This window comes from Stegastes partitus, unplaced genomic scaffold, assembly GCF_000690725.1.
Source record: "Stegastes partitus isolate 25-593 unplaced genomic scaffold, Stegastes_partitus-1.0.2 Scaffold484, whole genome shotgun sequence".
Classification (NCBI taxonomy): Eukaryota; Metazoa; Chordata; class Actinopteri; family Pomacentridae; genus Stegastes; species Stegastes partitus.
The window spans coordinates 62815-87094 of record NW_007578215.1 but is presented as its reverse complement, the minus strand read 5'-3'; the positions used below and the strand labels follow the sequence as shown (position 1 = coordinate 87094).

At 41.4% G+C, this 24280-nt stretch overlaps 2 protein-coding genes across 3 annotated transcripts in view; both read right to left on the bottom strand.

The window, feature by feature from the left end:
* The window catches only part of LOC103361048 (spermatid perinuclear RNA-binding protein-like), a 60860-nt gene extending 53215 nt beyond the window's left edge, over window positions 1-7645 (bottom strand). For both annotated transcript variants that reach the window (XM_008287039.1, XM_008287038.1), the window contains exons 1-2: window positions 7455-7645; window positions 3865-4030 (exon numbers count right to left, since the gene is read on the bottom strand). In XM_008287039.1, coding sequence (XP_008285261.1) covers window positions 3865-4030; window positions 7455-7645 — 357 coding nt within the window. The remainder of the gene's footprint in view (window positions 1-3864; window positions 4031-7454) is intronic.
* A 270-nt stretch (window positions 7646-7915) lies between these two features.
* LOC103361058 (spermatid perinuclear RNA-binding protein-like) overlaps window positions 7916-24280 on the bottom strand; it is a 63223-nt gene continuing 46858 nt past the window's right edge. The window contains exons 3-6 of the mRNA XM_008287050.1: window positions 22597-22826; window positions 18993-19158; window positions 12251-12398; window positions 7916-7998 (exon numbers count right to left, since the gene is read on the bottom strand). Of these exons, the coding sequence (XP_008285272.1) occupies window positions 7916-7998; window positions 12251-12398; window positions 18993-19158; window positions 22597-22826 (627 nt within the window). The remainder of the gene's footprint in view (window positions 7999-12250; window positions 12399-18992; window positions 19159-22596; window positions 22827-24280) is intronic.

The following is a 24280-nucleotide window of genomic DNA, read 5'->3' as shown; positions in this document are numbered from 1 at the left end:
CATTATACCTCAGTCTGGGCTTCAGGTGTAAAATAAAGCCTGAGTGGATGCTACCTGCTGCTCTGTCGAAAAGCTATTTGAGTCAGAAAACAGCTGACAAATGTAGTTAAAATAGAAACCCTGAGAGGCAACAGGCCGGATTCATGCACAACTTTTACACGTTTCGAGTTAAATCTTTGTAGAATTGTTGCTTTTGTTAAGCTTTTCCTGCTCACATTTCTCATAACACATCTGAATAATGTGCTTATTAAAGTATCATAAAGGCAAAAAGAAAAAATACAAATACACAACACAAAAAACCTCAAAACCAAAAATAATGTCTGAAAATGAGCAAGATGAATTTTTCAGATTTAGTTCCAGGTTCACTTCTTATTATTTATCGACAAAAACTAACGTCTGTAAGATATTTAGGCAGCATTTAGAGAATTTCATGAGTGAGAATTTTTGGTATTTTCAGAGTTTAATATCTCCAGAAGTCTAACTCCTGCTTTGGTGACAATGCAGACAGTAGATCTAAATGATTGAAAGGCTCCAAAAGAGGCCAAAGTTTTTAATTATTGGCACTTTAAATGAAAAAAAAAAGGCAACATTTCAAATGAAGGTGGGATTTTGGGATCCAAAATTATGTTTTGTGAAATATCTTTTGCCAGAATTTTGAGAATTTCCGATGTTGACAGAGCTGGAATTTTTCTATTTTCACTCTCAAAGAAAAAAACAACAACCCCAAAACATCTTAAGCAGGAAGCCATTTTGAAGGTTCAAAATTCCGTAAAATATAAATCCCAATATAAATATAACTCCAGCTATAAAAGTTGGTGAGGACACAGATCTAGATGATCAAACGGCTCCAGCAAAGAACAAATTTAACTATTCGACCTTAAAAAAAAAAAGCATAACGGTTGGTACTGTGTTCCCAGAAAGTTTCTCTAAGTGTCTATCTATGGATGGATCCATATTTCTACTAAAATACAATCTTTGGTCGACATTTCATCAACTGCTGAGGCTCTAACATCAGTAGAATCTGATGTGGGGAAGGTTTGACAAGACAAGGTTCCAGTTTTTAGACATTTTGATGCACAGCGATGCTAATATTATTCCATTTGGACAATTTCGGATCAATTTGGATGGAATTTAAGTTGTTTTGGACATTTTTTTGTGTGTCATTTTTGGGCATTTGTGGGTCAATTTGGACTAATTCTAAGTTCTTAGACATTTTTTGAGTAATTTGGGCCACATCTTTCATTAGTAGCCCTTAAAAATGGGGGGGAAAAAAGTTTAATATTTCAGCTAAGAGTGCTATTATGGCCCTAGAAAGTTCCTCTAAGTGTCTATATATGGATGGATCCATTTTTCTACTAAAATACAGTCTTTGGTCGACATTTCACCAACTGTTGAGGCTCTAACATCAATTTAAGGTTCCAGTTTTTATGTATTTTTACAAAATAGTGACGTATTTGTTATTTAGGAGCCATTTAGGAGTCTGTCAAACACTTGGGCTGAATTTAGAGAATTTAATGTGTTTCTTTTTCTTCTTTTTTTTTTTTGCCGTAGTACGTGTCAATAGAAAAATTAGAATCCAAACAAAGTCCAGTGTATCAAACAGAAAATGCATTAATTAAACTGCAGTGAATGACAGTGTTAGTAGTCTGGAGGGTACTATTGATAGGAGTACAGATACTGCATGCATTAGATCCTGCGGTAGCGATGTTTCCCGGCGTCCTAATGAATTCAGCGCTGGGTTGAGCTGTTTTAAAGTCATTACCAGCACAAAGCTGCAGCCTGAATGGAGCCGAGACGCCGTGGAGAGGGCCGAGGTGTTTCTTCTTCTTTTAACGCAGATGAAAGGAGTGTTTTTAGTTGGCAGGAGAGGAGGTGATGTGAAGTGGAGCTGATGTGCTGCTGCTGATGAGACCACACTTGATTTGTCTGAGGTGGAGTATTTCCCCCCACGCTTCGGACCGCCGGGACTCACTCGGCTTTTCTTTGTTGTTTCAATCAGATACGACAACAACAAGCCCGCGAGCTCACTGACAGCAGTGTCATTTTTATCTGGTATTTGGGACTGAAAACTAAATTCTGTCACATATTTTGGCTGAAATTTTATAATTTTATATGTTTTCACACCTGAAATTTTCCCTATTTTCACCCTCAAAGAAATGTTTCACCCAGAAAACCACTTTAAGTCTCCAATGCCTCCAGAAATTTAACTCCAACAATCTTGAAATGTGGTGAGGACACAGACAGAAGAGTTTCCAGCAGTATTTTGGCAAGAAATCTGTCCAAGACGGCTCACAATTTGGCCAAAATGACTAAATGTTTGTCCAGGATGACGCAGAATCATCCAGACTCACCAAAGATTTGCTCAAAGTAAGATAAGGATTGTCCAAAATGACCCCAAATTGACAAGAATTAATATTTTGTGGTGGTATTAAGGCCCATAAACTTCCTGTAAGTGTACATATATGGTTGGACCCATATGAGGTGTGTCAGATAAGTTGCAGGACTGGAGTCACAAAAGATATATTTCAAATACAAATTACAAGTTTTCCCCTCGCAGTAATCCCCCTGGAGTCCAACACACTTCCCCAGCCTTCACTGACACGCCACCATACAGTCCTGGAAGGATTCTTCCAGGATCCTCCGCAGCTCCGTCGTCACAGCCATCTTGGTGTCGTCCACGTCTTCTAAACGGGTCCCCTTGATGACCCCTTTGAGTTTGGGGAAGAGGAAACAACCCCACGGAGCCAGGCGGGGTAAGTAGGGAGGTTGCTCCAGCACGGAGATGTTCTTCTCATCCAGGAACTGTGGGATGCTCAGGGTGTCGTGAGCAGGCGCGTTGTCATGGTGAAGCAGCCACGACTTGTCCTGCCACAACTCTGGACGAAGCAAACGCTGCAGGATCTCTTTGTAGACGAGCTGGTTGATGGTCTCGTAGTTTACAGTTTGGGTTTGAAATCTATCTTTTATGACACCAATCCTGGAACTTTTCTGACACACCTCCATCTTTTGAGGCTCTAACATCAGTAGAATTGGACTTTTTTTAGGGTGAAAACGTGAGAAATTCTCAAAACGCAGACATAATATTTTACAGAACTTAGTTTTAGGTTGCAAATCACAAACAAGTCAACTTTGATCCAAACATGACGCAGTATGTAACTGGACTTACAGATGATACGTATATAATCTATTTCATTAAAAATCTGTAGTTTGCCTTCACAGCAAAACTTTCTCATCTCCAAACGTGATGAGCAACATCTTCAGCTCTTTTAACGACATCTGACAGAATCAAATGTTTTCTTTATGGCTTCTTTTTTTTTTAAATTTTGAAAATACGGTGTTTTCTACGGAAGCTAATCGGTCTCACCAGATTCTGAAAATTTTGAAAGTTGTTCAGTTTCAACGAAAGTGAAAATACGTTATTGGAACTTTTGATGAGCTGAATTCAGACTTTAAAAAAATTCAGATATATAATTTAATACAATCAATTTCTGATTCCTGTGAGACTGATTAGTTTTCTGCACTGAAAGCATCACAGTGTGTGTTCTGGACTCTGAAAAGCTCAACTCTTGATGCATTCGACCAACGCTGTGCTGCTTGTATGCGTATAAGCTGCTGTTTATATATTCTGGCATCTGCTGCAGGAGTCGGAGCTGCTGCTCTGACTATTTTATTCTTATTATTTCCATCATGTCGCGGCTCCTCGGGGTGTCGGCTCGTCTCAATGTCACCGCACAAACTCCTGAGCTTTCATCGCACATCAACAACTTCTGCTCGTCCTCGGCGGACGAGTGTTTTTCCGCCGTGAAGCTCGCCTCGCCGTGTTTAAAGCCTCGTTTTGGATGTAGAGTGACTCGGTTGTCCTACCTGGATCTGCAGCGGCAGGTTGGCGCTGACGGTGTACAGCAGTAGTTTGGTGGGCTTCTCCCTGCACATCAGAACCAGCTCCAGGTCCATGTCGCCTTTGATCAGCAGGCCCTTGGCCACCAGGCCGACACGCGTCACCCCGCACAGCACCGAGGCAGCACCGGGCCTGACGGAGGGACATGGAGGACAGCCAGGGAAGGTTTAGACAGGCCGAAAACACACAATCTGCAGCCTGTGAGCGGCTCTGGCTGAGCTGCTGTGGGTTGTTTAGAACAGTATTAAACTCTTTTATCACAAAAGGCTGCAGAGTAACACAGAAAAAACATAAAATGATCACATATTAGGCATAAAAACCAGATTTAAGCAGGCTGTCAGCATGCAAAGATGGTGTTGAAAAGGTTAAAACAAAAAGAAAAGAGAAAAAAACGACAGTTCAAAAGGAATTTAAAGTCAAGTAAAATCAAGAGCTTCATGAGGAGCCTTGAGTTTTTATTAGCAGTTAGTTATTTTCTTTATTATTTAAACCTGAATCATTTCTGCAATGTGTTTCTTCCTTTAAACTCATCTGAGCTAAAACTTTACAACAATAATAAACTTTATTTTCACAAAGTCCTTCAACAGGCTGCAGAAAAGAAAACAGAAAAGCCATAAAATTAGCATTTAAAAACCCAATTCAGTGAATAAAAACCTGATTCAACTGTTTAGTGAGCAGGAGTTTGTTAGAAAAACACTTTAGGCAGAAAGCAGGAGACGCTCTGCAGTAAAACCTACTTTCATCTGAAAGCTTTTGCTGATTTTACTTGAGTTTTAATTTCATTTTCTCTCGTTGATTTATTTATTATTATAAACCTGAATCATCTGTCTTGTTTTAAACACATCTGAGCTACAACTGCAGATATTTTCACATATTTTCATCGCCTACTTTTAGCGATGTTCAACCTGCTCTGACTTTTAGAGGCAAATATCTGCATTAAAGTGTTTAAAACATAATTTTAAACAGAACATACATGGACCCCAAAAACAAAAATGTATTTATTTTTTCATTCTGCTGACAGGTTGCAAAAACCACTTTACAAAAATGGCTAAAAATAAGTTAATTATCAGCTATCAGAGCTGGAAGTACGGAAAAAACAGACAGAAAAGTTTCAGCTGGTGTGATGAGCCTTTACATGGTTAAATAAGTTCACTTTATTCTATATGTCTCGCTTTAAAAAAAAGAAAAAAAAACCGCCAAAAATAGGTTGTTTACTGTAGTTAGATTCTGTAAAAAACAAAAAAGTTGACAACTTGAGGCCCAAAAGTGAAGCCATCAGTGACTCTGCTGTAACTAACGGTTGCATGACAAAAATTTAGAAGCTCCTCGGTTGAACTGTGTGGCTCAGGTGGTAGAGCGAGTCGGTCGATGATCGGAAGGTCGGCAGTTCGATTCCGCCCTGTAACCTGTTTCATGGTCGTTGTGTCCTTGCCTGGTGTGAATGCGTATGAATGGATTGTTTGAGGTGGTGCTCGGAGGGGCAGAATGGCAGCCACGCCTCTGTCAGTCTGCCCCAGGGCAGCTGTGGCTACAGTCGTAGCTACCACCACCAGAATGAATGTGTGTGAATGAATAACTGACAGTGTTGAGCGTCTTTGAGTGTCTAGAAAAGCGCTATATAAATCTGATCAATTATTATTATTATTGAACTGCAGACGACAAGCATGGAAATAAGTTGAAAAAAGAAATAGTTAAATGTCTGCAGCATGTGGAACCGCATTTTTAGTTCACTGATAACATTGGAAGGCTCTTTAACAAAATGTTGGACACATTTATACCATTTTTCAAAACTTTTGTAGAATAAATAATCAAAATATTCATTCAAGTTTTTTTTCCCGGTTTTATGATTTATGCTGTTCTGACTATCTTATATTGCACAACAGACATTTCTGAGTTCTTTGTCCTGCTTCATTCTGTTTCCACTGAGGTGCAGGACTTTATATTGCAGAGAAACATACGATGGGAACAAATAAAAGATTCTTTAAAATGCCCAGAAACTCCTCAGAGCTCAGAGGTTTAAGATCACGCAGCCTGGTTTGTTCACTCAGGTGTTGGAGCCGTAAATACATTCTGGATAAGAAATAATTTGATCCAGCAGATTTTCCTCCCGCTCTTCTATTTGCAGAAACCTGCTTCGGCACTATATCTGCCCGGGAACGCTTTGCTGATGCAGAACCTGCGCCGATGTTCGGGCTTTAAGCCAAACGCAGAGAATTTACGAGTCTTTGTCGAGCGAGTTTAATCATCCAATCATCACACCTCGGCCCCCGAAGAAGATCTACGACGGAGCGGGTTTATGAGGGAAACGATCAGGAGGTGAGCGGAGCAAACGGCCGAAAATAAACCAGAACAAGCGATAAATCCGCTTCATCGTTCACAGCGAAAACATGAAGCAGTCCAATGTAGAACTGGACTGTCATTAAACACCGGATCGGTCCAGGAACAATTAATCAGAGGTTCCCCCCGACCTCCTCACCATCAGCTGTGTTTTATCTACACTTTAGTGTATTTAATGAAGTTTTACATTAAAACTGTGAATATTTTCAGAGCTACAGGCCCTCAAAGATCCAGATTTATCACTTTTTATTGGACATTTTCCATCATTTCTGAGCCTCAGAATTTCATCAGTGCAGCAGACAGACACATGACATGTTAGGATGAGAAACACATTTGAGTTCTGGTAGAAACTGACACCAGATCAGTTTTACATCCATCCAGGAGTCACAGTCTGAAGAAAACATCAAGTTTCTGTTCATTTTCTCAGATGTGTTCTTCATTCTAAAATGCCATGTGTCTGTCTGCTGTACTGATGAAGCGACTCGAACAATGTCCATGATCATTCAAAACTTGCCCAAAATGTCTTGTAATTTGTTGAAATGGCAAAACAATGTGTCCAAAATTACTCAAACCCTGCTCTAAACAATTCAAAATGTGTCCAAAATGTCTTAAAAATCTGTTCCAAATTTGTCCAAAATGAAAAAAATGACTTAAATCGTGTCCAAAAAGATTCAAGACTTGTTGGAAATATCTTGAAACTTCTCCAAAATAACTCACAACTCATCCTAAACAATTTCAAACTTTTCCAAAGTCTCTTGAAACTTGTTCAAAATGACACAAAAACTGTCCAAAATGACTTGAAGTCAGAGAAAAGGAAGGAAGCAACACAAAGCGAGAAGATCAGCCTCTCAGCTATAGCTTGCTTTAAGCAACTGATCTGGTGTCAGTTTCTACCAGAACTCAGATGTGTTCTTAATCCTAACATGTCATGTGTCTGTCTGCTGGACTGATGAAGTTCTGAGGCTTAGAAATGATGGAAAAAATCCATTAAAAAATGAGAAATTTGTGTATTTTAAGGGCCTATAACTGTGAAAACATTCGTAGTATGAAGGTAAAACTCTGCTTGGCTTCATTAAATAAACTAAAGTTACTGTTCTACTGGTTCTGATGGAGGTCTGGTCGGACCTTCTGTCAGATTTGTCAGGTTTTATGCGTAATGAATCTGCTGCACCCCAATAAAAACAAGATATGAAACATAAAAACAAGTAGCTAGACGTACTTTGTCTCGGCAGCGTCTTCTTCCTTTGTGTTGTCTGCAGCTTCGTTGGCGGCGGACGTCTTCCCTGAGGGTTTGTTGAGGCCGTCCATCCAGTCGGAGACCTTCTTCAGGGCTCCCTCCACGGTGGACACCAGCGTCTGGACGGCCTCCAGCTCCTCCGGTGCTGGATAAACGCTGGCGTGCTTGGCCATGACATGGCGGTCGTCGTTTGCAAACGATCTGAACGACCTCTGAGGTCAAACGGGGAGACAGAAGGACATTGTTATTATCTAATCCCAGCGGAGGCTTACGTAAATCCCAGCAGGTGAGCAGGTCAGAGGGAAACTCGAGGACGCTCGGGGAGGAAACGTGTCGGCTGATGGACCTAAATGGACTCAGATTTCTGGCCTTTACAGCTTGTGACCTTTGAGATGGTCTGTTTGCCTCGACGTGATCATTAATCAGGATAAATGTCAGGCTGCTCATTGGGCTCGAGCAGCGCAGAGGCCCTCCTGCATCTGTAGGACCTCATTATTATCATTAAAGGGGTTGAAGGTGCAGTAAACTGTGCACACACCAAAGAAAAGACATCAGATTTCACTGACATGTACCAAGTTTAGTCCGTCGATGCATCCTCGGAGTCATACCCAAAGTCAAACAGGATGGCCACCATTTTGAATTTAAGGTGCCATTTTGGTGCATTTTTTTGCCATTAAACCTGAACAAACTTCGATCCGCTCTCTTTGTACGTTAAGTACGAGCACTATCGCCGCCCTCTAGTGATTAAACACTAATTAAAACATTCAATTTCTGCTAAAAGGCCGCTTTAAATCCTATACAGTGAGCCAATCTCACATCCCAGCCTAGATTGTTGTCCCCGAGTCATTTGATAGGCTGACTTTCATATTAATCGGTTGGTTATTTTCTTGAATAACTGATGTGTTGTTTGTTNTTTTTTTTTGTCCTTTTTGGTCTGTGTGCTCGGTTGAAGACATGGACCAGAATTTCATGGTGACCCAGAGAGAAGTCCAGTCAACAGAGGGGAGAGGAGAGGGGGGGTAGGAGGGGAGGTAGAGGAGCATGTCTGAGGCAGAGAGTGGGTGGGTTGGTTGGGTTTGGTTGTTGGGGAAGCCCCTTGTACCCGGGGGGTCTCCTGCTGCTGGGTGGGGGGGGACGCCTCGTCAGCCGCAGAGGAGTTTCAATCCAGACAGCGAGCCGACCTGCGGAGCTACGGCAACAAAACCAACAGTCAGTGAGCAGAGGCCAGCGACAGGAGGCATAAACAGCTGGGGGAACCAGTTAGACCAGGTTTAGCTAGCAACGGGCACCATCGTGATGCTTAATGACCTCTGGACAGAGCTCATGTGTTTAAGACAAGCCGGGATCAACTAGGACAGAGTTTTTATGTGTAACTTCGCGGCCAAATCATGTATTTGTTGACTAAAATTCCAAGCTACAAGAAGAAAAGCAACAGTTAGTGAGCAGAGACCAGCGACAGGAGGTAATAACAGTGGGTGGAACCAGTTAGATCAGATTTAGCTAGCAACGGACACCATGGAAAAGACGTCTGTGATGCTTAATGGCCTCTGAACAGAGTTTGTGTCCTTTACACAAGCTGGAATAAATTAGAACAGAGTTTTTATGTGTAACTTTGTGGCCAAATCATTTATTTGTGGACTAAAATAGCATCTACGACAACAAAAGCAACAGTTAGTGAGCACAGACCAACAACAGGAGGCATAAACACCTGGGGGAACCAGTTAGACCAGTTTTAGCTAGCAACGGACACCATGACAAAGACTTCTGTGACACTTAATGACCTGTGGACACAGCTCATGTCCTTTAGACAAGTCTGGATCAACTAGCACAGAGTTGTTATGTGTAACTTTGTGGCCAAATCATGTATTTGTTGACTAAAATTCCAAGCTACAACAAGAAAACCAACAGTTAGTGAGCAGACCCAAGCGACAGGAGGTACAAAAAGCTGGGGGAACCAGTTAGACCAGTATGGATCACTCAGCACATTCAACATCCCTGAAGAGCCCTCATCAGGCAGCACCGATTGGGCTGGGTTTCAACAGTACTAATAACATCTATCAGTGTTGAACTTTTAGCGAGCAACGGGCACCATGACAAAGACTTCTGTGATGCTTAATGACCACTAATAGGTTTAAATCAAACCAGGATAGACTAGGACAGTGTTCGTGTGTGCAATAGCGCCACCTTTGCAGTCAAAACATGTATTTGCTGACTGAAACAGCAGCACAGGGCATATATCCATGGTGCTCAGTTTATGTTATCAACTCATTAATTATGAACTGGAAACGCTGCTGAAATTTGCCTCCCAGACTTCCTGCTACTAATTGTGTCCTCCCTTTATGACTTAAACAAAGGATCGAATTAGGTTTGTACAGATACAGATCAGTTAAAATATGCTTTGTTTGGCTCAGGAAAACCCCACGTGTCACCTTTAGTTTCCAAACAAGGAAGAAACACCTCGTTAATTAATAACCTGCAGCTACAGCCTGAACATGAGACAAACAGCTAAAGATTTAAAGGCTGGTTTTACTTCAGTTAAAGGATTCTAAGCAAAGATTTGGTCGTATTTCTGATTTTTATGATCAATGTTTAGGAAGAAATAATTATAAAAGTATACAGCTGTCTGGACATTTAGTTGATTTTTCAGGTGTAAAGATGTAAATACACAAACAACAGACATCAAAGTGCCCTTCTTTAAATGTTGAACTTTGTATTTCATGTATGTAAAAAACAACAAAAGTTCGTTCCAAACCTGCATTAACTTGTTAAACCTAAACTGATAAATCCTCTGACTCTTCAGACCTTGTGGTACCACTTAACAACCCTGGGGTCTGAAAATGAAGCTAATTAATGCCTACAAACAGGAGGAGGGCTATAAAAAGATATCAAAGCACTTCCAGATTGCAATTTCCACTTTCTGAAATTTCATTAAGAGCTGGCAGTTAAAGGAGGAGCCATGAAAGTCGAGACAAGATCTAGTCAACGATCAAGATCGTATAAAATCTGTAGAATAGTAAAGTTTGTCAAGATTCTCAAAGGAGAATGTACCAGCTTTAATACCAAACAGACAGAAATCCTATCATTGATCAGTATACATACTAGTTTAACCGTCTGTCCACACCATGCAAGAAATGAAGAAAGAGTCAAAGTTTCCAAAGACAAAAAGCCTTCTACCTCATGCAACCTTTACACAAACACACTGAGCTAATTGAAAGTTACTCCACTAACACAAAGTAGTTTCCCCGACAACAAAGACGCACGGGCATGAAGTGAACAAACAGATGATAAATGATACCCTACGAGCTCACGATTCTGCTTGTTTTCACATTTCCAGAAGCTCCTGACTTGCATGAAGCAGCCCAGACTGCAAATTTATGCAAATGAAACGCAGCGCAGCGCTACCGAAATGCGCCACACGGCTGTTTAAACAGACATTAATTGTGCGGTGTAGAAATGACGGATCCTGCGGACATGAACCGTATCGTTCCAAAGCTGTTCACGGAAAAGCCTGGACTTTAAAGAAGGTGTTTCAGGGAGATATAACTGTCTTTGGCATCGACTTTGAACGTTTACATGCACAAAAAGCAGCGATACAACACGCTAAAGGAAAGGGAAGAACACAAAAAGCTGAATATGGGCTCGCTAAGCTACGAGGCAAGTTAAATGTTTGACTTCACATTTATAATTTCAGCTGGTTGAAGAAACGCTGGGCTCAAACCTTTTTTTGTAAGTCGCTAATAAAAAGATTCAGTTGGAGATTCGATAGCAGTGTGGAAAAATGCTGCTGAAACCCAGACCAGGCAACACAGAGCTACATTAAACGAGGTGTTTCTCCAAGGGAACTCCCCCGTCGTCGTCTATTTAGATCATTTTATTCTAATTATGAGCGTACAAAACCCTGTCAGGACAGTTTCTCCTGCTCTTGCTAACTGAGACTTAGAGGGACGATCTTGTTTACGGGATTTCACAACGTCTAACGAGCCCGAGCGAGACAAGAGAACAAAGGAAAAAACACAGAACGGTGTCCTGGTTTGTGCTGACAGGATGTTGAACCTGAAGGAAAAATGACTCCCTTTGTTGTGACTCTGCGCTCAACAGCTGTGCATCGGAGCAGCTTCTCTCCCGCTCGGCAGAATCCATTTTTCTACCTTTTGTGAAGGCTTGACTCAATCTTTCCCAGTGGGAGCGGAAACCACAACGGGACTCGCTGCTCTGTAATGGCAGCTCTTCAGTTCCCGACTCGACTTTTATTCATTTTTAATTTGTTAGGGGGGAAAACAAACAAAGTGAAACCACCAACGGCAAACGTCAGCTCTTGACTTACAGTACAGACACCTGACGGGGGGCAAGTTAACCGAGTTGTTTGTGAGGTATTACTTTGCTGGAATGTCTGTTTTTAATGCATCTGTCCAAGAACAACAACTGAATCTTCTCGGAGTTGCAGGATGATACGAGCGGACACCTGAGACAGGCGTCTCCTTTTTCGTCAATCCCAACCCAACACTTCCCCCTGCGGAAATCATCCTTCCCCGGCCATCTGCTATTTCCACCACACTTGACCCAGATCCATATCATCCCTTCTCCTTTTTGCCCTGTTCTCCTCTCAGCTTTCAGCCCTCTCCATGTATCATCCTGCACAATTTGCTCCCCACACTGCCTCCCACTTTTTGGATCGGGTTTCGCAGCACTTTTCTAACTCTACGTTCCCCTTTTCAGCCTTCTGTTGTCATGTGAAAGTCAAATAGAAACTTGGCAAGTAGGGGAGGAGGAGTCGGTACCTTCTTCTTCTGTGGTGCCATGATCCTCCCTCATGGCTAAGGAGGATAAGATGATCTTCAGGGTGAGTTGAGGGTCTTTGGTGCTGCACACCTGGATGGCTGCCTCGGGAACGCTCGACCGCACTTCGTATTTGTCGTCCGTCATTGTCTGCAAGGCAGGGCTGCGCGATTAATTAAAAATATCACAACACTGGCTGTAAAGAATGAGGCTCACTCAACAAGGTCCTCTAATGTGTAAAATCACTTTAACAGTCATACAGAGAGAATAATATAAAAGATATGCACATAAATACAGTTGATTAAGTCGCAGAGAGGCTCATACTGTTCTCTGAAACAGGCTGCTACTCTTAATTTTCCAGTTCATCATATTCTAATAAGAAGTTTATTGATCTTGTTTTAATTTGCTGTAAATACTCCACAAAATGAATTCCATTAGCACGATAACACAGTCTGGTTATACTTCGAGTTTGTTTATTGTGTTTATTTCGCTGTTTTCTGATGCCGTTTAGAGATATGAGACTTAATTAAACCTATTTGTGGGATAAATGGGTAGGTTGGTAGGTAGGTAGGTAGGTAGGTAGGTATGTAGGTAGGTAGGTAGGTAGGTAGGTAACTGGGTACGTAACTAGATAGATAGGGAGGTAGATGGGTGGGTGGGTGGTTGGGTAGCTAAGTAGATGGATGGGTAGGCTGATGGGACAGTAGGGAGATACCAAGATAACTGGGTATGTAACTAGGTATGTAGGGATGTAGGTAGGTGGGTGGGTGCTTAGATATCTAAGTAGATGGGCAGGTAGGCAGATGGGACAGTAGGTAGGTAGGTAGGTAGGTAGGTAGGTAGGTAGGTAGGTACAAAGGTAGCTCGATAGGTAAGTTGGTTGGTTGGTTGGCGGTTAGGTAGGTAGATTCACAGGCAAGCAGATGGGATGGTAGGTAGGTAGGTGGACAGGTTGGCAGATGGGATGGTAGGTAGGTAGGCAGTTAGGTAGGTAGATACAAAGGTAGGTAGCTAAGTAGATATGCAGGTAAGCAGATGGGACAGTAGGTAGGTAGACACAAAGATAGCTAGGTAGGTAGGTAGGTTGGTTGGTAGGCGGTTAGGTAGGTAGATACACAGGCAAGCAGATGGGATGGTGGGTAGGTAGGTAGGTGGACAGGTTGGCAGATGGGATGGTAGGTAGGTAAGTAGGTAAAATAATAACTGGGTACATACCTAGGTAAGTAAGTTGGTGGGTAGACAGTACCTAAAGTAAGTAGGCAGGACAGGTAGGTATGTAGGTGCTGAGGTAGCTTGATAAGTAACTTAGTTTGGAAGGTAGGTAGGCAGGCAGCTAAACAGATAAACAGATATGTAGATGGAAAGTAGGTAGCTAAATAGGTGGTTAAAAAGACTGGAAGTAATTTTGATGTAGGTACATGCCTCGGCAGCTACACATGTAGGGGGGTACGTAGGCAGGTAGGCATGTAGCTTTTATTGTGAAGTAGTCAAATACGAAGTTGGCTGTTTGGCATCCTTAATAAAGAGACAGAATTTCTGTTTGGCTGCACTATAAACCAAACAGCAGTCGGTCTGTTGTAATTCTGACCGAATTCCTGCTCAGTCACTTCCACTCATCACCAGTAACCACAACTCAACCAGGAGAAACTGGCGGTGTATTTAACTAACTCTAGACTAATCCAAGGATAAGCAAAGAGGTGGATGAAGCTGAGGCAGCGGTACAAATACTTAATGTAGTTCAAACGTGGGAGTCATTTTAAAACTCATCCCCTGTACATTTGCCACAAAAAGGTAACTTAGCAACAGACACCCAACTAGGCTTTTGAACCAGCCTATAAACAACTTTCTTCCTGCTGTAAACTTTGACATTTTAACATGGACGTCTATGACTTTTGGAGCAGCCTCTAGTGGAGCGTTTGCAGAACTGCAGTTTTTGGCACTTCAGCCTTGGCTTCAGTTTTCAGCCCTGGAATTTGCAGCTTGGTTTCATGGGTTTAAAGCGTTTCAAGGAGCTCATTTGGCACAATTGCTGCCTTTCCTGGCAGGATTTTAATTAGAAACTTGGCTTTCATTGATCCTACATTATTAATAACCACCGGAAAAAACCCCAAAACAGACAGGATTAGAGACTAATGAGTGAATTTGTTAAAAAAAAAAAAAAAGAGAAGGACATGGCATCACTCTGTTGTTGCACTGATGGATTAGTGAGGTATATGAGTCATTATGTTGCAGGTCTTAATGTTGATGAGACTTTTTTGTTTGTGCCACTGTTATTGAGACTGAGTAGTGGGTTTTGTTTCATCATCTATGGGTTTGCATACAGGTGCCGTGAGAAATAATTGTGAAAAAGAGAAAAAGAAAACTCCAAAACACAGCATTATTTTTTTGCTCTCAGCACTGAACAGTCCGATGAAAGCAGCAAAAAAGGCCCAAACAGTGGTGTTTACATGCAGCTTTCCTCCTCATTTCATCCAGTCTACACCCCTGTTGTTATTGCCAGCCAATTCCCAGCATGCCAAACTATCTTGTTTTTTTTCTCCTCCAGATCCGCGCTACCTTCAGTGGCATGTTTTCAAGTGCAATCCTCTCTATCTCGTCTCGGCGAGAAATGACCCCATCCATCACCCCGCCGCCTGTCAATCTCTGCCGGCTTGGCCCAGGAAATGAGAGCTTCAAACGGCTTCCTCCCTTGATGATGAAGCACGAACGGCGGCTACGGCAGGTAATTAACGGAGACGAGGGCCGCGGGATGCACGCTGAGGTAGCATTAGCCGGAGACCCACGTGAAGAAGACGATCCTCTGGTGAGATTATTTATTTAACTCAGACTTTGAGGCGGGATGTTAAAACTCACCTCAGGGTTGTTGGAGCGTAGAGGTAACATTATACCTCAGTCTGGGCTTCAGGTGTAAAATAAAGCCTGAGTGGATGCTACCTGCTGCTCTGTCGAAAAGCTATTTGAGTCAGAAAACAGCTGACAAATGTAGTTAAAATAGAAACCCTGAGAGGCAACAGGCCGGATTCATGCACAACTTTTACACGTTTCGAGTTAAATCTTTGTAGAATTGTTGCTTTTGTTAAGCTTTTCCTGCTCACATTTCTCATAACACATCTGAATAATGTGCTTATTAAAGTATCATAAAGGCAAAAAGAAAAAATACAAATACACAACACAAAAAACCTCAAAACCAAAAATAATGTCTGAAAATGAGCAAGATGAATTTTTCAGATTTAGTTCCAGGTTCACTTCTTATTATTTATCGACAAAAACTAACGTCTGTAAGATATTTAGGCAGCATTTAGAGAATTTCATGAGTGAGAATTTTTGGTATTTTCAGAGTTTAATATCTCCAGAAGTCTAACTCCTGCTTTGGTGACAATGCAGACAGTAGATCTAAATGATTGAAAGGCTCCAAAAGAGGCCAAAGTTTTTAATTATTGGCACTTTAAATGAAAAAAAAAAGGCAACATTTCAAATGAAGGTGGGATTTTGGGATCCAAAATTATGTTTTGTGAAATATCTTTTGCCAGAATTTTGAGAATTTCCGATGTTGACAGAGCTGGAATTTTTCTATTTTCACTCTCAAAGAAAAAAACAACAACCCCAAAACATCTTAAGCAGGAAGCCATTTTGAAGGTTCAAAATTCCGTAAAATATAAATCCCAATATAAATATAACTCCAGCTATAAAAGTTGGTGAGGACACAGATCTAGATGATCAAACGGCTCCAGCAAAGAACAAATTTAACTATTCGACCTTAAAAAAAAAAAGCATAACGGTTGGTACTGTGTTCCCAGAAAGTTTCTCTAAGTGTCTATCTATGGATGGATCCATATTTCTACTAAAATACAATCTTTGGTCGACATTTCATCAACTGCTGAGGCTCTAACATCAGTAGAATCTGATGTGGGGAAGGTTTGACAAGACAAGGTTCCAGTTTTTAGACATTTTGATGCACAGCGATGCTAATATTATTCCATTTGGACAATTTCGGATCAATTTGGATGGAATTTAAGTTGTTTTGGACATTTTTTTGTGTGTCATTTTTGGGCATTTGTGGGTCAATTTGGACTAATTCTAAGTTCTTAGACATTTTTTGAGTAATTTGGGCCACATCTTTCATTAGTAGCCCTTAAAAATGGGGGGGAAAAAAGTTTAATATTTCAGCTAAGAGTGCTATTATGGCCCTAGAAAGTTCCTCTAAGTGTCTATATATGGATGGATCCATGTTTCTACTAAAATACAGTCTTTGGTCGACATTTCACCAACTGTTGAGGCTCTAACATCAATTTAAGGTTCCAGTTTTTATGTATTTTTACAAAATAGTGACGTATTTGTTATTTAGGAGCCATTTAGGAGTCTGTCAAACACTTGGGCTGAATTTAGAGAATTTAATGTGTTTCTTTTTCTTCTTTTTTTTTTTTGCCGTAGTACGTGTCAATAGAAAAATTAGAATCCAAACAAAGTCCAGTGTATCAAACAGAAAATGCATTAATTAAACTGCAGTGAATGACAGTGTTAGTAGTCTGGAGGGTACTATTGATAGGAGTACAGATACTGCATGCATTAGATCCTGCGGTAGCGATGTTTCCCGGCGTCCTAATGAATTCAGCGCTGGGTTGAGCTGTTTTAAAGTCATTACCAGCACAAAGCTGCAGCCTGAATGGAGCCGAGACGCCGTGGAGAGGGCCGAGGTGTTTCTTCTTCTTTTAACGCAGATGAAAGGAGTGTTTTTAGTTGGCAGGAGAGGAGGTGATGTGAAGTGGAGCTGATGTGCTGCTGCTGATGAGACCACACTTGATTTGTCTGAGGTGGAGTATTTCCCCCCACGCTTCGGACCGCCGGGACTCACTCGGCTTTTCTTTGTTGTTTCAATCAGATACGACAACAACAAGCCCGCGAGCTCACTGACAGCAGTGTCATTTTTATCTGGTATTTGGGACTAAAAACTAAATTCTGTCACATATTTTGGCTGAATTTTTACAATTTTATATGTTTTCACACCTGAAATTTTCCCTATTTTCACCCTCAAAGAAATGTTTCACCCAGAAAACCACTTTAAGTCTCCAATGCCTCCAGAAATTTAACTCCAACAATCTTGAAATGTGGTGAGGACACAGACAGAAGAGTTTCCAGCAGTATTTTGGCAAGAAATCTGTCCAAGACGGCTCACAATTTGGCCAAAATGACTAAATGTTTGTCCAGGATGACACAGAATCATCCAGACTCACCAAAGATTTGCTCAAAATAAGATAAGGATTGTCCAAAATGACCCAAAATTGACAAGAATTAATATTTTGTGGTGGTATTAAGGCCCATAAACTTCCTGTAAGTGTACATATATGGATGGACCCATACGAGGTGTGTCAGATAAGTTGCAGGACTGGAGTCACAAAAGATATATTTCAAATACAAATTACAAGTTTTCCCCTCGCAGTAATCCCCCTGGAGTCCAACACACTTCCCCAGCCTTCACTGACACGCCACCATACAGTCCTGGAAGGATTCTTCCAGGATCCTCCGCAGCTCCGTCGTCACAGCCATCTTGGTGTCGTCCACGTCTTCTAAACGGGTCCCCTTGATGACCCCTTTGAGTTTGGGGAAGAGGAAACAACCCCACGGAGCCAGGTGGGGTGAGTAGGGAGGTTGCTCCATCACGGAGATGTTATTCTCGACCAGGAACTGTGGGATGCTCAGGGTGTCGTGAGCAGGCGCGTTGTCATGGTGAAGCAGCCACGACTGGTCCTGCCACAACTCTGGACGAAGCAAACGCTGCAGGATCTCTTTGTAGACGAGCTGGTTGATGGTCTCGTAGTTTACAGTTTGGGTTTGAAATCTATCTTTTATGACACCAATCCTGGAACTTTTCTGACACACCTCCATCTTTTGAGGCTCTAACATCAGTAGAATTGGACTTTTTTTAGGGTGAAAACGTGAGAAATTCTCAAAACGCAGACATAATATTTTACAGAACTTAGTTTTAGGTTGCAAATCACAAACAAGTCAACTTTGATCCAAACATGACGCAGTATGTAACTGGACTTACAGATGATACGTATATAATCTATTTCATTAAAAATCTGTAGTTTGCCTTCACAGCAAAACTTTCTCATCTCCAAACGTGATGAGCAACATCTTCAGCTCTTTTAACGACATCTGACAGAATCAAATGTTTTCTTTATGGCTTCTTTTTTTTTTAAATTTTGAAAATACGGTGTTTTCTACGGAAGCTAATCGGTCTCACCAGATTCTGAAAATTTTGAAAGTTGTTCAGTTTCAACGAAAGTGAAAATACGTTATTGGAACTTTTGATGAGCTGAATTCAGACTTTAAAAAAATTCAGATATATAATTTAATACAATCAATTTCTGATTCCTGTGAGACTGATTAGTTTTCTGCACTGAAAGCATCACAGTGTGTGTTCTGGACTCTGAAAAGCTCAACTCTTGATGCATTCGACCAACGCTGTGCTGCTTGTATGCGTATAAGCTGCTGTTTATATATTCTGGCATCTGCTGCAGGAGTCGGAGCTGCTGCTCTGACTATTTTATTCTTATTATTTCCATCATGTCGCGGCTCCTCGGGGTGTCGGCTCGTCTCAATGTCACCGCACAAACTCCTGAGCTTTCATCGCACATCAACAACTTCTGCTCGTCCTCGGCGGACGAGTGTTTTTCCGCCGTGAAGCTCGCCTCGCCGTGTTTAAAGCCTCGTTTTGGATGTAGAGTGACTCGGTTGTCCTACCTGGATCTGCAGCGGCAGGTTGGCGCTGACGGTGTACAGCAGTAGTTTGGTGGGCTTCTCCCTGCACATCAGAACCAGCTCCAGGTCCATGTCGCCTTTGATCAGCAGGCCCTTGGCCACCAGGCCGACACGCGTCACCCCGCACAGCACCGAGGCAGCACCGGGCCTGACGGAGGGACATGGAGGACAGCCAGGGAAGGTTTAGACAGGCCGAAAACACACAATCTGCAGCCTGTGAGCGGCTCTGGCTGAGCTGCTGTGGGTTGTTTAGAACAGTATTAAACTCTTTTATCACAAAAGGCTGCAGAGTAACACAGAAAAAACATAAAATGATCACATATTAGGCATAAAAACCAGATTTAAGCAGGCTGTCAGCATGCAAAGATGGTGTTGAAAAGGTTAAAACAAAAAGAAAAGAGAAAAAAACGACAGTTCAAAAGGAATTTAAAGTCAAGTAAAATCAAGAGCTTCATGAGGAGCCTTGAGTTTTTATTAGCAGTTAGTTATTTTCTTTATTATTTAAACCTGAATCATTTCTGCAATGTGTTTCTTCCTTTAAACTCATCTGAGCTAAAACTTTACAACAATAATAAACTTTATTTTCACAAAGTCCTTCAACAGGCTGCAGAAAAGAAAACAGAAAAGCCATAAAATTAGCATTTAAAAACCCAATTCAGTGAATAAAAACCTGATTCAACTGTTTAGTGAGCAGGAGTTTGTTAGAAAAACACTTTAGGCAGAAACCAGGAGACGCTCTGCAGTAAAACCTACTTTCATCTGAAAGCTTTTGCTGATTTTACTTGAATTTTAATTTCATTTTCTCTCGTTGATTTATTTATTATTATAAACCTGAATCATCTGTCTTGTTTTAAACACATCTGAGCTACAACTGCAGATATTTTCACATATTTTCATCGCCTACTTTTAGCGATGTTCAACCTGCTCTGACTTTTAGAGGCAAATATCTGCATTAAAGTGTTTAAAACATAATTTTAAACAGAACATACATGGACCCCAAAAACAAAAATGTATTTATTTTTTCATTCTGCTGACAGGTTGCAAAAACCACTTTACAAAAATGGCTAAAAATAAGTTAATTATCAGCTATCAGAGCTGGAAGTACGGAAAAAACAGACAGAAAAGTTTCAGCTGGTGTGATGAGCCTTTACATGGTTAAATAAGTTCACTTTATTCTATATGTCTCGCTTTAAAAAAAAGAAAAAAAAACCGCCAAAAATAGGTTGTTTACTGTAGTTAGATTCTGTAAAAAACAAAAAAGTTGACAACTTGAGGCCCAAAAGTGAAGCCATCAGTGACTCTGCTGTAACTAACGGTTGCATGACAAAAATTTAGAAGCTCCTCGGTTGAACTGTGTGGCTCAGGTGGTAGAGCGAGTCGGTCGATGATCGGAAGGTCGGCAGTTCGATTCCGCCCTGTAACCTGTTTCATGGTCGTTGTGTCCTTGCCTGGTGTGAATGCGTATGAATGGATTGTTTGAGGTGGTGCTCGGAGGGGCAGAATGGCAGCCACGCCTCTGTCAGTCTGCCCCAGGGCAGCTGTGGCTACAGTCGTAGCTACCACCACCAGAATGAATGTGTGTGAATGAATAATTGACAGTGTAAAGCGTCTTTGAGTGTCTAGAAAAGCGCTGTATAAATCTGATCAATTATCATTATTATTATTATTATCATTGAACTGCAGACGACAAGCATGGAAATAAGTTGAAAAAAGAAATAGTTAAATGTCTGCAGCATGTGGAACCGCATTTTTAGTTCACTGATAACATTGGAAGGCTCTTTAACAAAATGTTGGACACATTTATACCATTTTTCAAAACTTTTGTAGAATAAATAATCAAAATATTCATTCAAGTTTTTTCTTTCTGGTTTTATGATTTATGCTGTTCTGACTATCTTATATTGCACAACAGACATTTCTGAGTTCTTTGTCCTGCTTCATTCTGTTTCCACTGAGATGCAGGACTTTATATTGCAGAGAAACATACGATGGGAACAAATAAAAGATTCTTTAAAATGCCCAGAAACTCCTCAGAGCTCAGAGGTTTAAGATCACGCAGCCTGGTTTGTTCACTCAGGTGTTGGAGCCGTAAATACATTCTGGATAAGAAATAATTTGATCCAGCAGATTTTCCTCCCGCTCTTCTATTTGCAGAAACCTGCTTCGGCACTATATCTGCCCGGGAACGCTTTGCTGATGCAGAACCTGCGCCGATGTTCGGGCTTTAAGCCAAACGCAGAGAATTTACGAGTCTTTGTCGAGCGAGTTTAATCATCCAATCATCACACCTCGGCCCCCGAAGAAGATCTACGACGGAGCGGGTTTATGAGGGAAACGATCAGGAGGTGAGCGGAGCAAACGGCCGAAAATAAACCAGAACAAGCGATAAATCCGCTTCATCGTTCACAGCGAAAACATGAAGCAGTCCAATGTAGAACTGGACTGTCATTAAACACCGGATCGGTCCAGGAACAATTAATCAGAGGTTCCCCCCGACCTCCTCACCATCAGCTGTGTTTTATCTACACTTTAGTGTATTTAATGAAGTTTTACATTAAAACTGTGAATATTTTCAGAGCTACAGGCCCTCAAAGATCCAGATTTATCACTTTTTATTGGACATTTTCCATCATTTCTGAGCCTCAGAATTTCATCAGTCCAGCAGACAGACACATGACATGTTAGGATGAGAAACACATTTGAGTTCTGGTAGAAACTGACACCAGATCAGTTTTACATCCATCCAGGAGTCACAGTCTGAAGAAAACATCAAGTTTCTGTTCATTTTCTCAGATGTGTTCTTCATTCTAAAATGCCATGTGTCTGTCTGCTGTACTGATGAAGCGACTCAAACAATGTCCATGATCATTCAAAACTTGCCCAAAATGTCTTGTAATTTGTTGAAATGGCAAAACAATGTGTCCAAAATTACTCAAACCCTGCTCTAAACAATTCAAAATGTGTCCAAAATGTCTTAAAAATCTGTTCCAAATTTGTCCAAAATGAAAAAAATGACTTAAATCGTGTCCAAAAAGATTCAAGACTTGTTGGAAATATCTTGAAACTTCTCCAAAATAACTCACAACTCATCCTAAACAATTTCAAACTTTTCCAAAGTCTCTTGAAACTTGTTCAAAATGACACAAAAACTGTCCAAAATGACTTGAAGCCAGAGAAAAGGAAGGAAGCAACACAAAGCGAGAAGATCAGCCTCTCAGCTATAGCTTGCTTTAAGCAACTGATCTGGTGTCAGTTTCTACCAGAACTCAGATGTATTCTTAATCCTAACATGTCATGTGTCTGTCTGCTGGACTGATGAAGTTCTGAGGCTCAGAAATGACGGGAAAAAATCCATTAAAAAATGAGAAATTTGTGTATTTTAAGGGCCTATAACTGTGAAAACATTCGTAGTATGAAGGTTAAACTCTGCTTGGCTTCATTAAATAAACTAAAGTTACTGTTCTACTGGTTCTGATGGAGGTCTGGTCGGACCTTCTGTCAGATTTGTCAGGTTTTATGCGTAATGAATCTGCTGCACCCCAATAAAAACAAGATATGAAACATAAAAACAAGTAGCTAGACGTACTTTGTCTCGGCAGCGTCTTCTTCCTTTGTGTTGTCTGCAGCTTCGTTGGCGGCGGACGTCTTCCCTGAGGGTTTGTTGAGGCCGTCCATCCAGTCGGAGACCTTCTTCAGGGCTCCCTCCACGGTGGACACCAGCGTCTGGACGGCCTCCAGCTCCTCCGGTGCTGGATAAACGCTGGCGTGCTTGGCCATGACATGGCGGTCGTCGTTTGCAAACGATCTGAACGACCTCTGAGGTCAAACGGGGAGACAGAAGGACATTGTTATTATCTAATCCCAGCGGAGGCTTACGTAAATCCCAGCAGGTGAGCAGGTCAGAGGGAAACTCGAGGACGCTCGGGGAGGAAACGTGTCGGCTGATGGACCTAAATGGACTCAGATTTCTGGCCTTTACAGCTTGTGACCTTTGAGATGGTCTGTTTGCCTCGACGTGATCATTAATCAGGATAAATGTCAGGCTGCTCATTGGGCTCGAGCAGCGCAGAGGCCCTCCTGCATCTGTAGGACCTCATTATTATCATTAAAGGGGTTGAAGGTGCAGTAAACTGTGCACACACCAAAGAAAAGACATCAGATTTCACTGACATGTACCAAGTTTAGTCCGTCGATGCATCCTCGGAGTCATACCCAAAGTCAAACAGGATGGCCACCATTTTGAATTTAAGGTGCCATTTTGGTGCATTTTTTTGCCATTAAACCTGAACAAACTTCGATCCGCTCTCTTTGTACGTTAAGTACGAGCACTATCGCCGCCCTCTAGTGATTAAACACTAATTAAAACATTCAATTTCTGCTAAAAGGCCGCTTTAAATCCTATACAGTGAGCCAATCTCACATCCCAGCCTAGATTGTTGTCCCCGAGTCATTTGATAGGCTGACTTTCATATTAATCGGTTGGTTATTTTCTTGAATAACTGATGTGTTGTTTGTTATATAAAATGGCAGAAAAATGGTGAAAAATGTTGCTAAATGTTCTCCAAAGCCCAAGATGTTGTCAAAATAGAAATGCAGTTGGGATGCATCTTAACTAAGAGGTCGTGAACACCACTGAGTTTTCTGGCCCCGATCCGATCAGAGTCATTCAGTATTTACTATCTGCTGGTCCCAACCCGATACCATTGTCCTTGTGAAACTTCAGAAGGACACTGTCTGAAATGTAGTGTTAGATGGTTGGATGTACTGAGGCTCCACGAGCTCCAAAAGATGAGGAAAACCTGTATGCTCCACATACATGTTAACAAAATGTGTTGTACATCAGCTGTAGTACCTGGTTGTTCCACCAGGTGGAGCCTCTCACTGTTTAACGCTGTCGAGACCAGAGGAGGCGTCACTCAGACTAGAGGAAGCTCATGTTGTTGAGCAGAGAGCATTGTGGGAGTTTAGCAAGTAAAGAGGCACCATGACAGAGACTTATACGACACTTCATGACGTCCGACAAGAGCTCACGTGTTTTAAAGAGTAACTGGCATCGACTAGGACAGCATGTATACATACTAGTGGACGGTTGTCAATTGAGAATGCTCCAGGTTATGACAGTTTCAATCGGTCAAAAAATGCCTGAAAGAGATTTCTACACTGAGCCTGTAAGTTTGAATTTAGCAAAAACAACACAAAGAAGGGCTCGTTCTACAGTAAACAAAATCCATCCATTATCCATCATCTATACACCGCTTAATCCTCTCTAG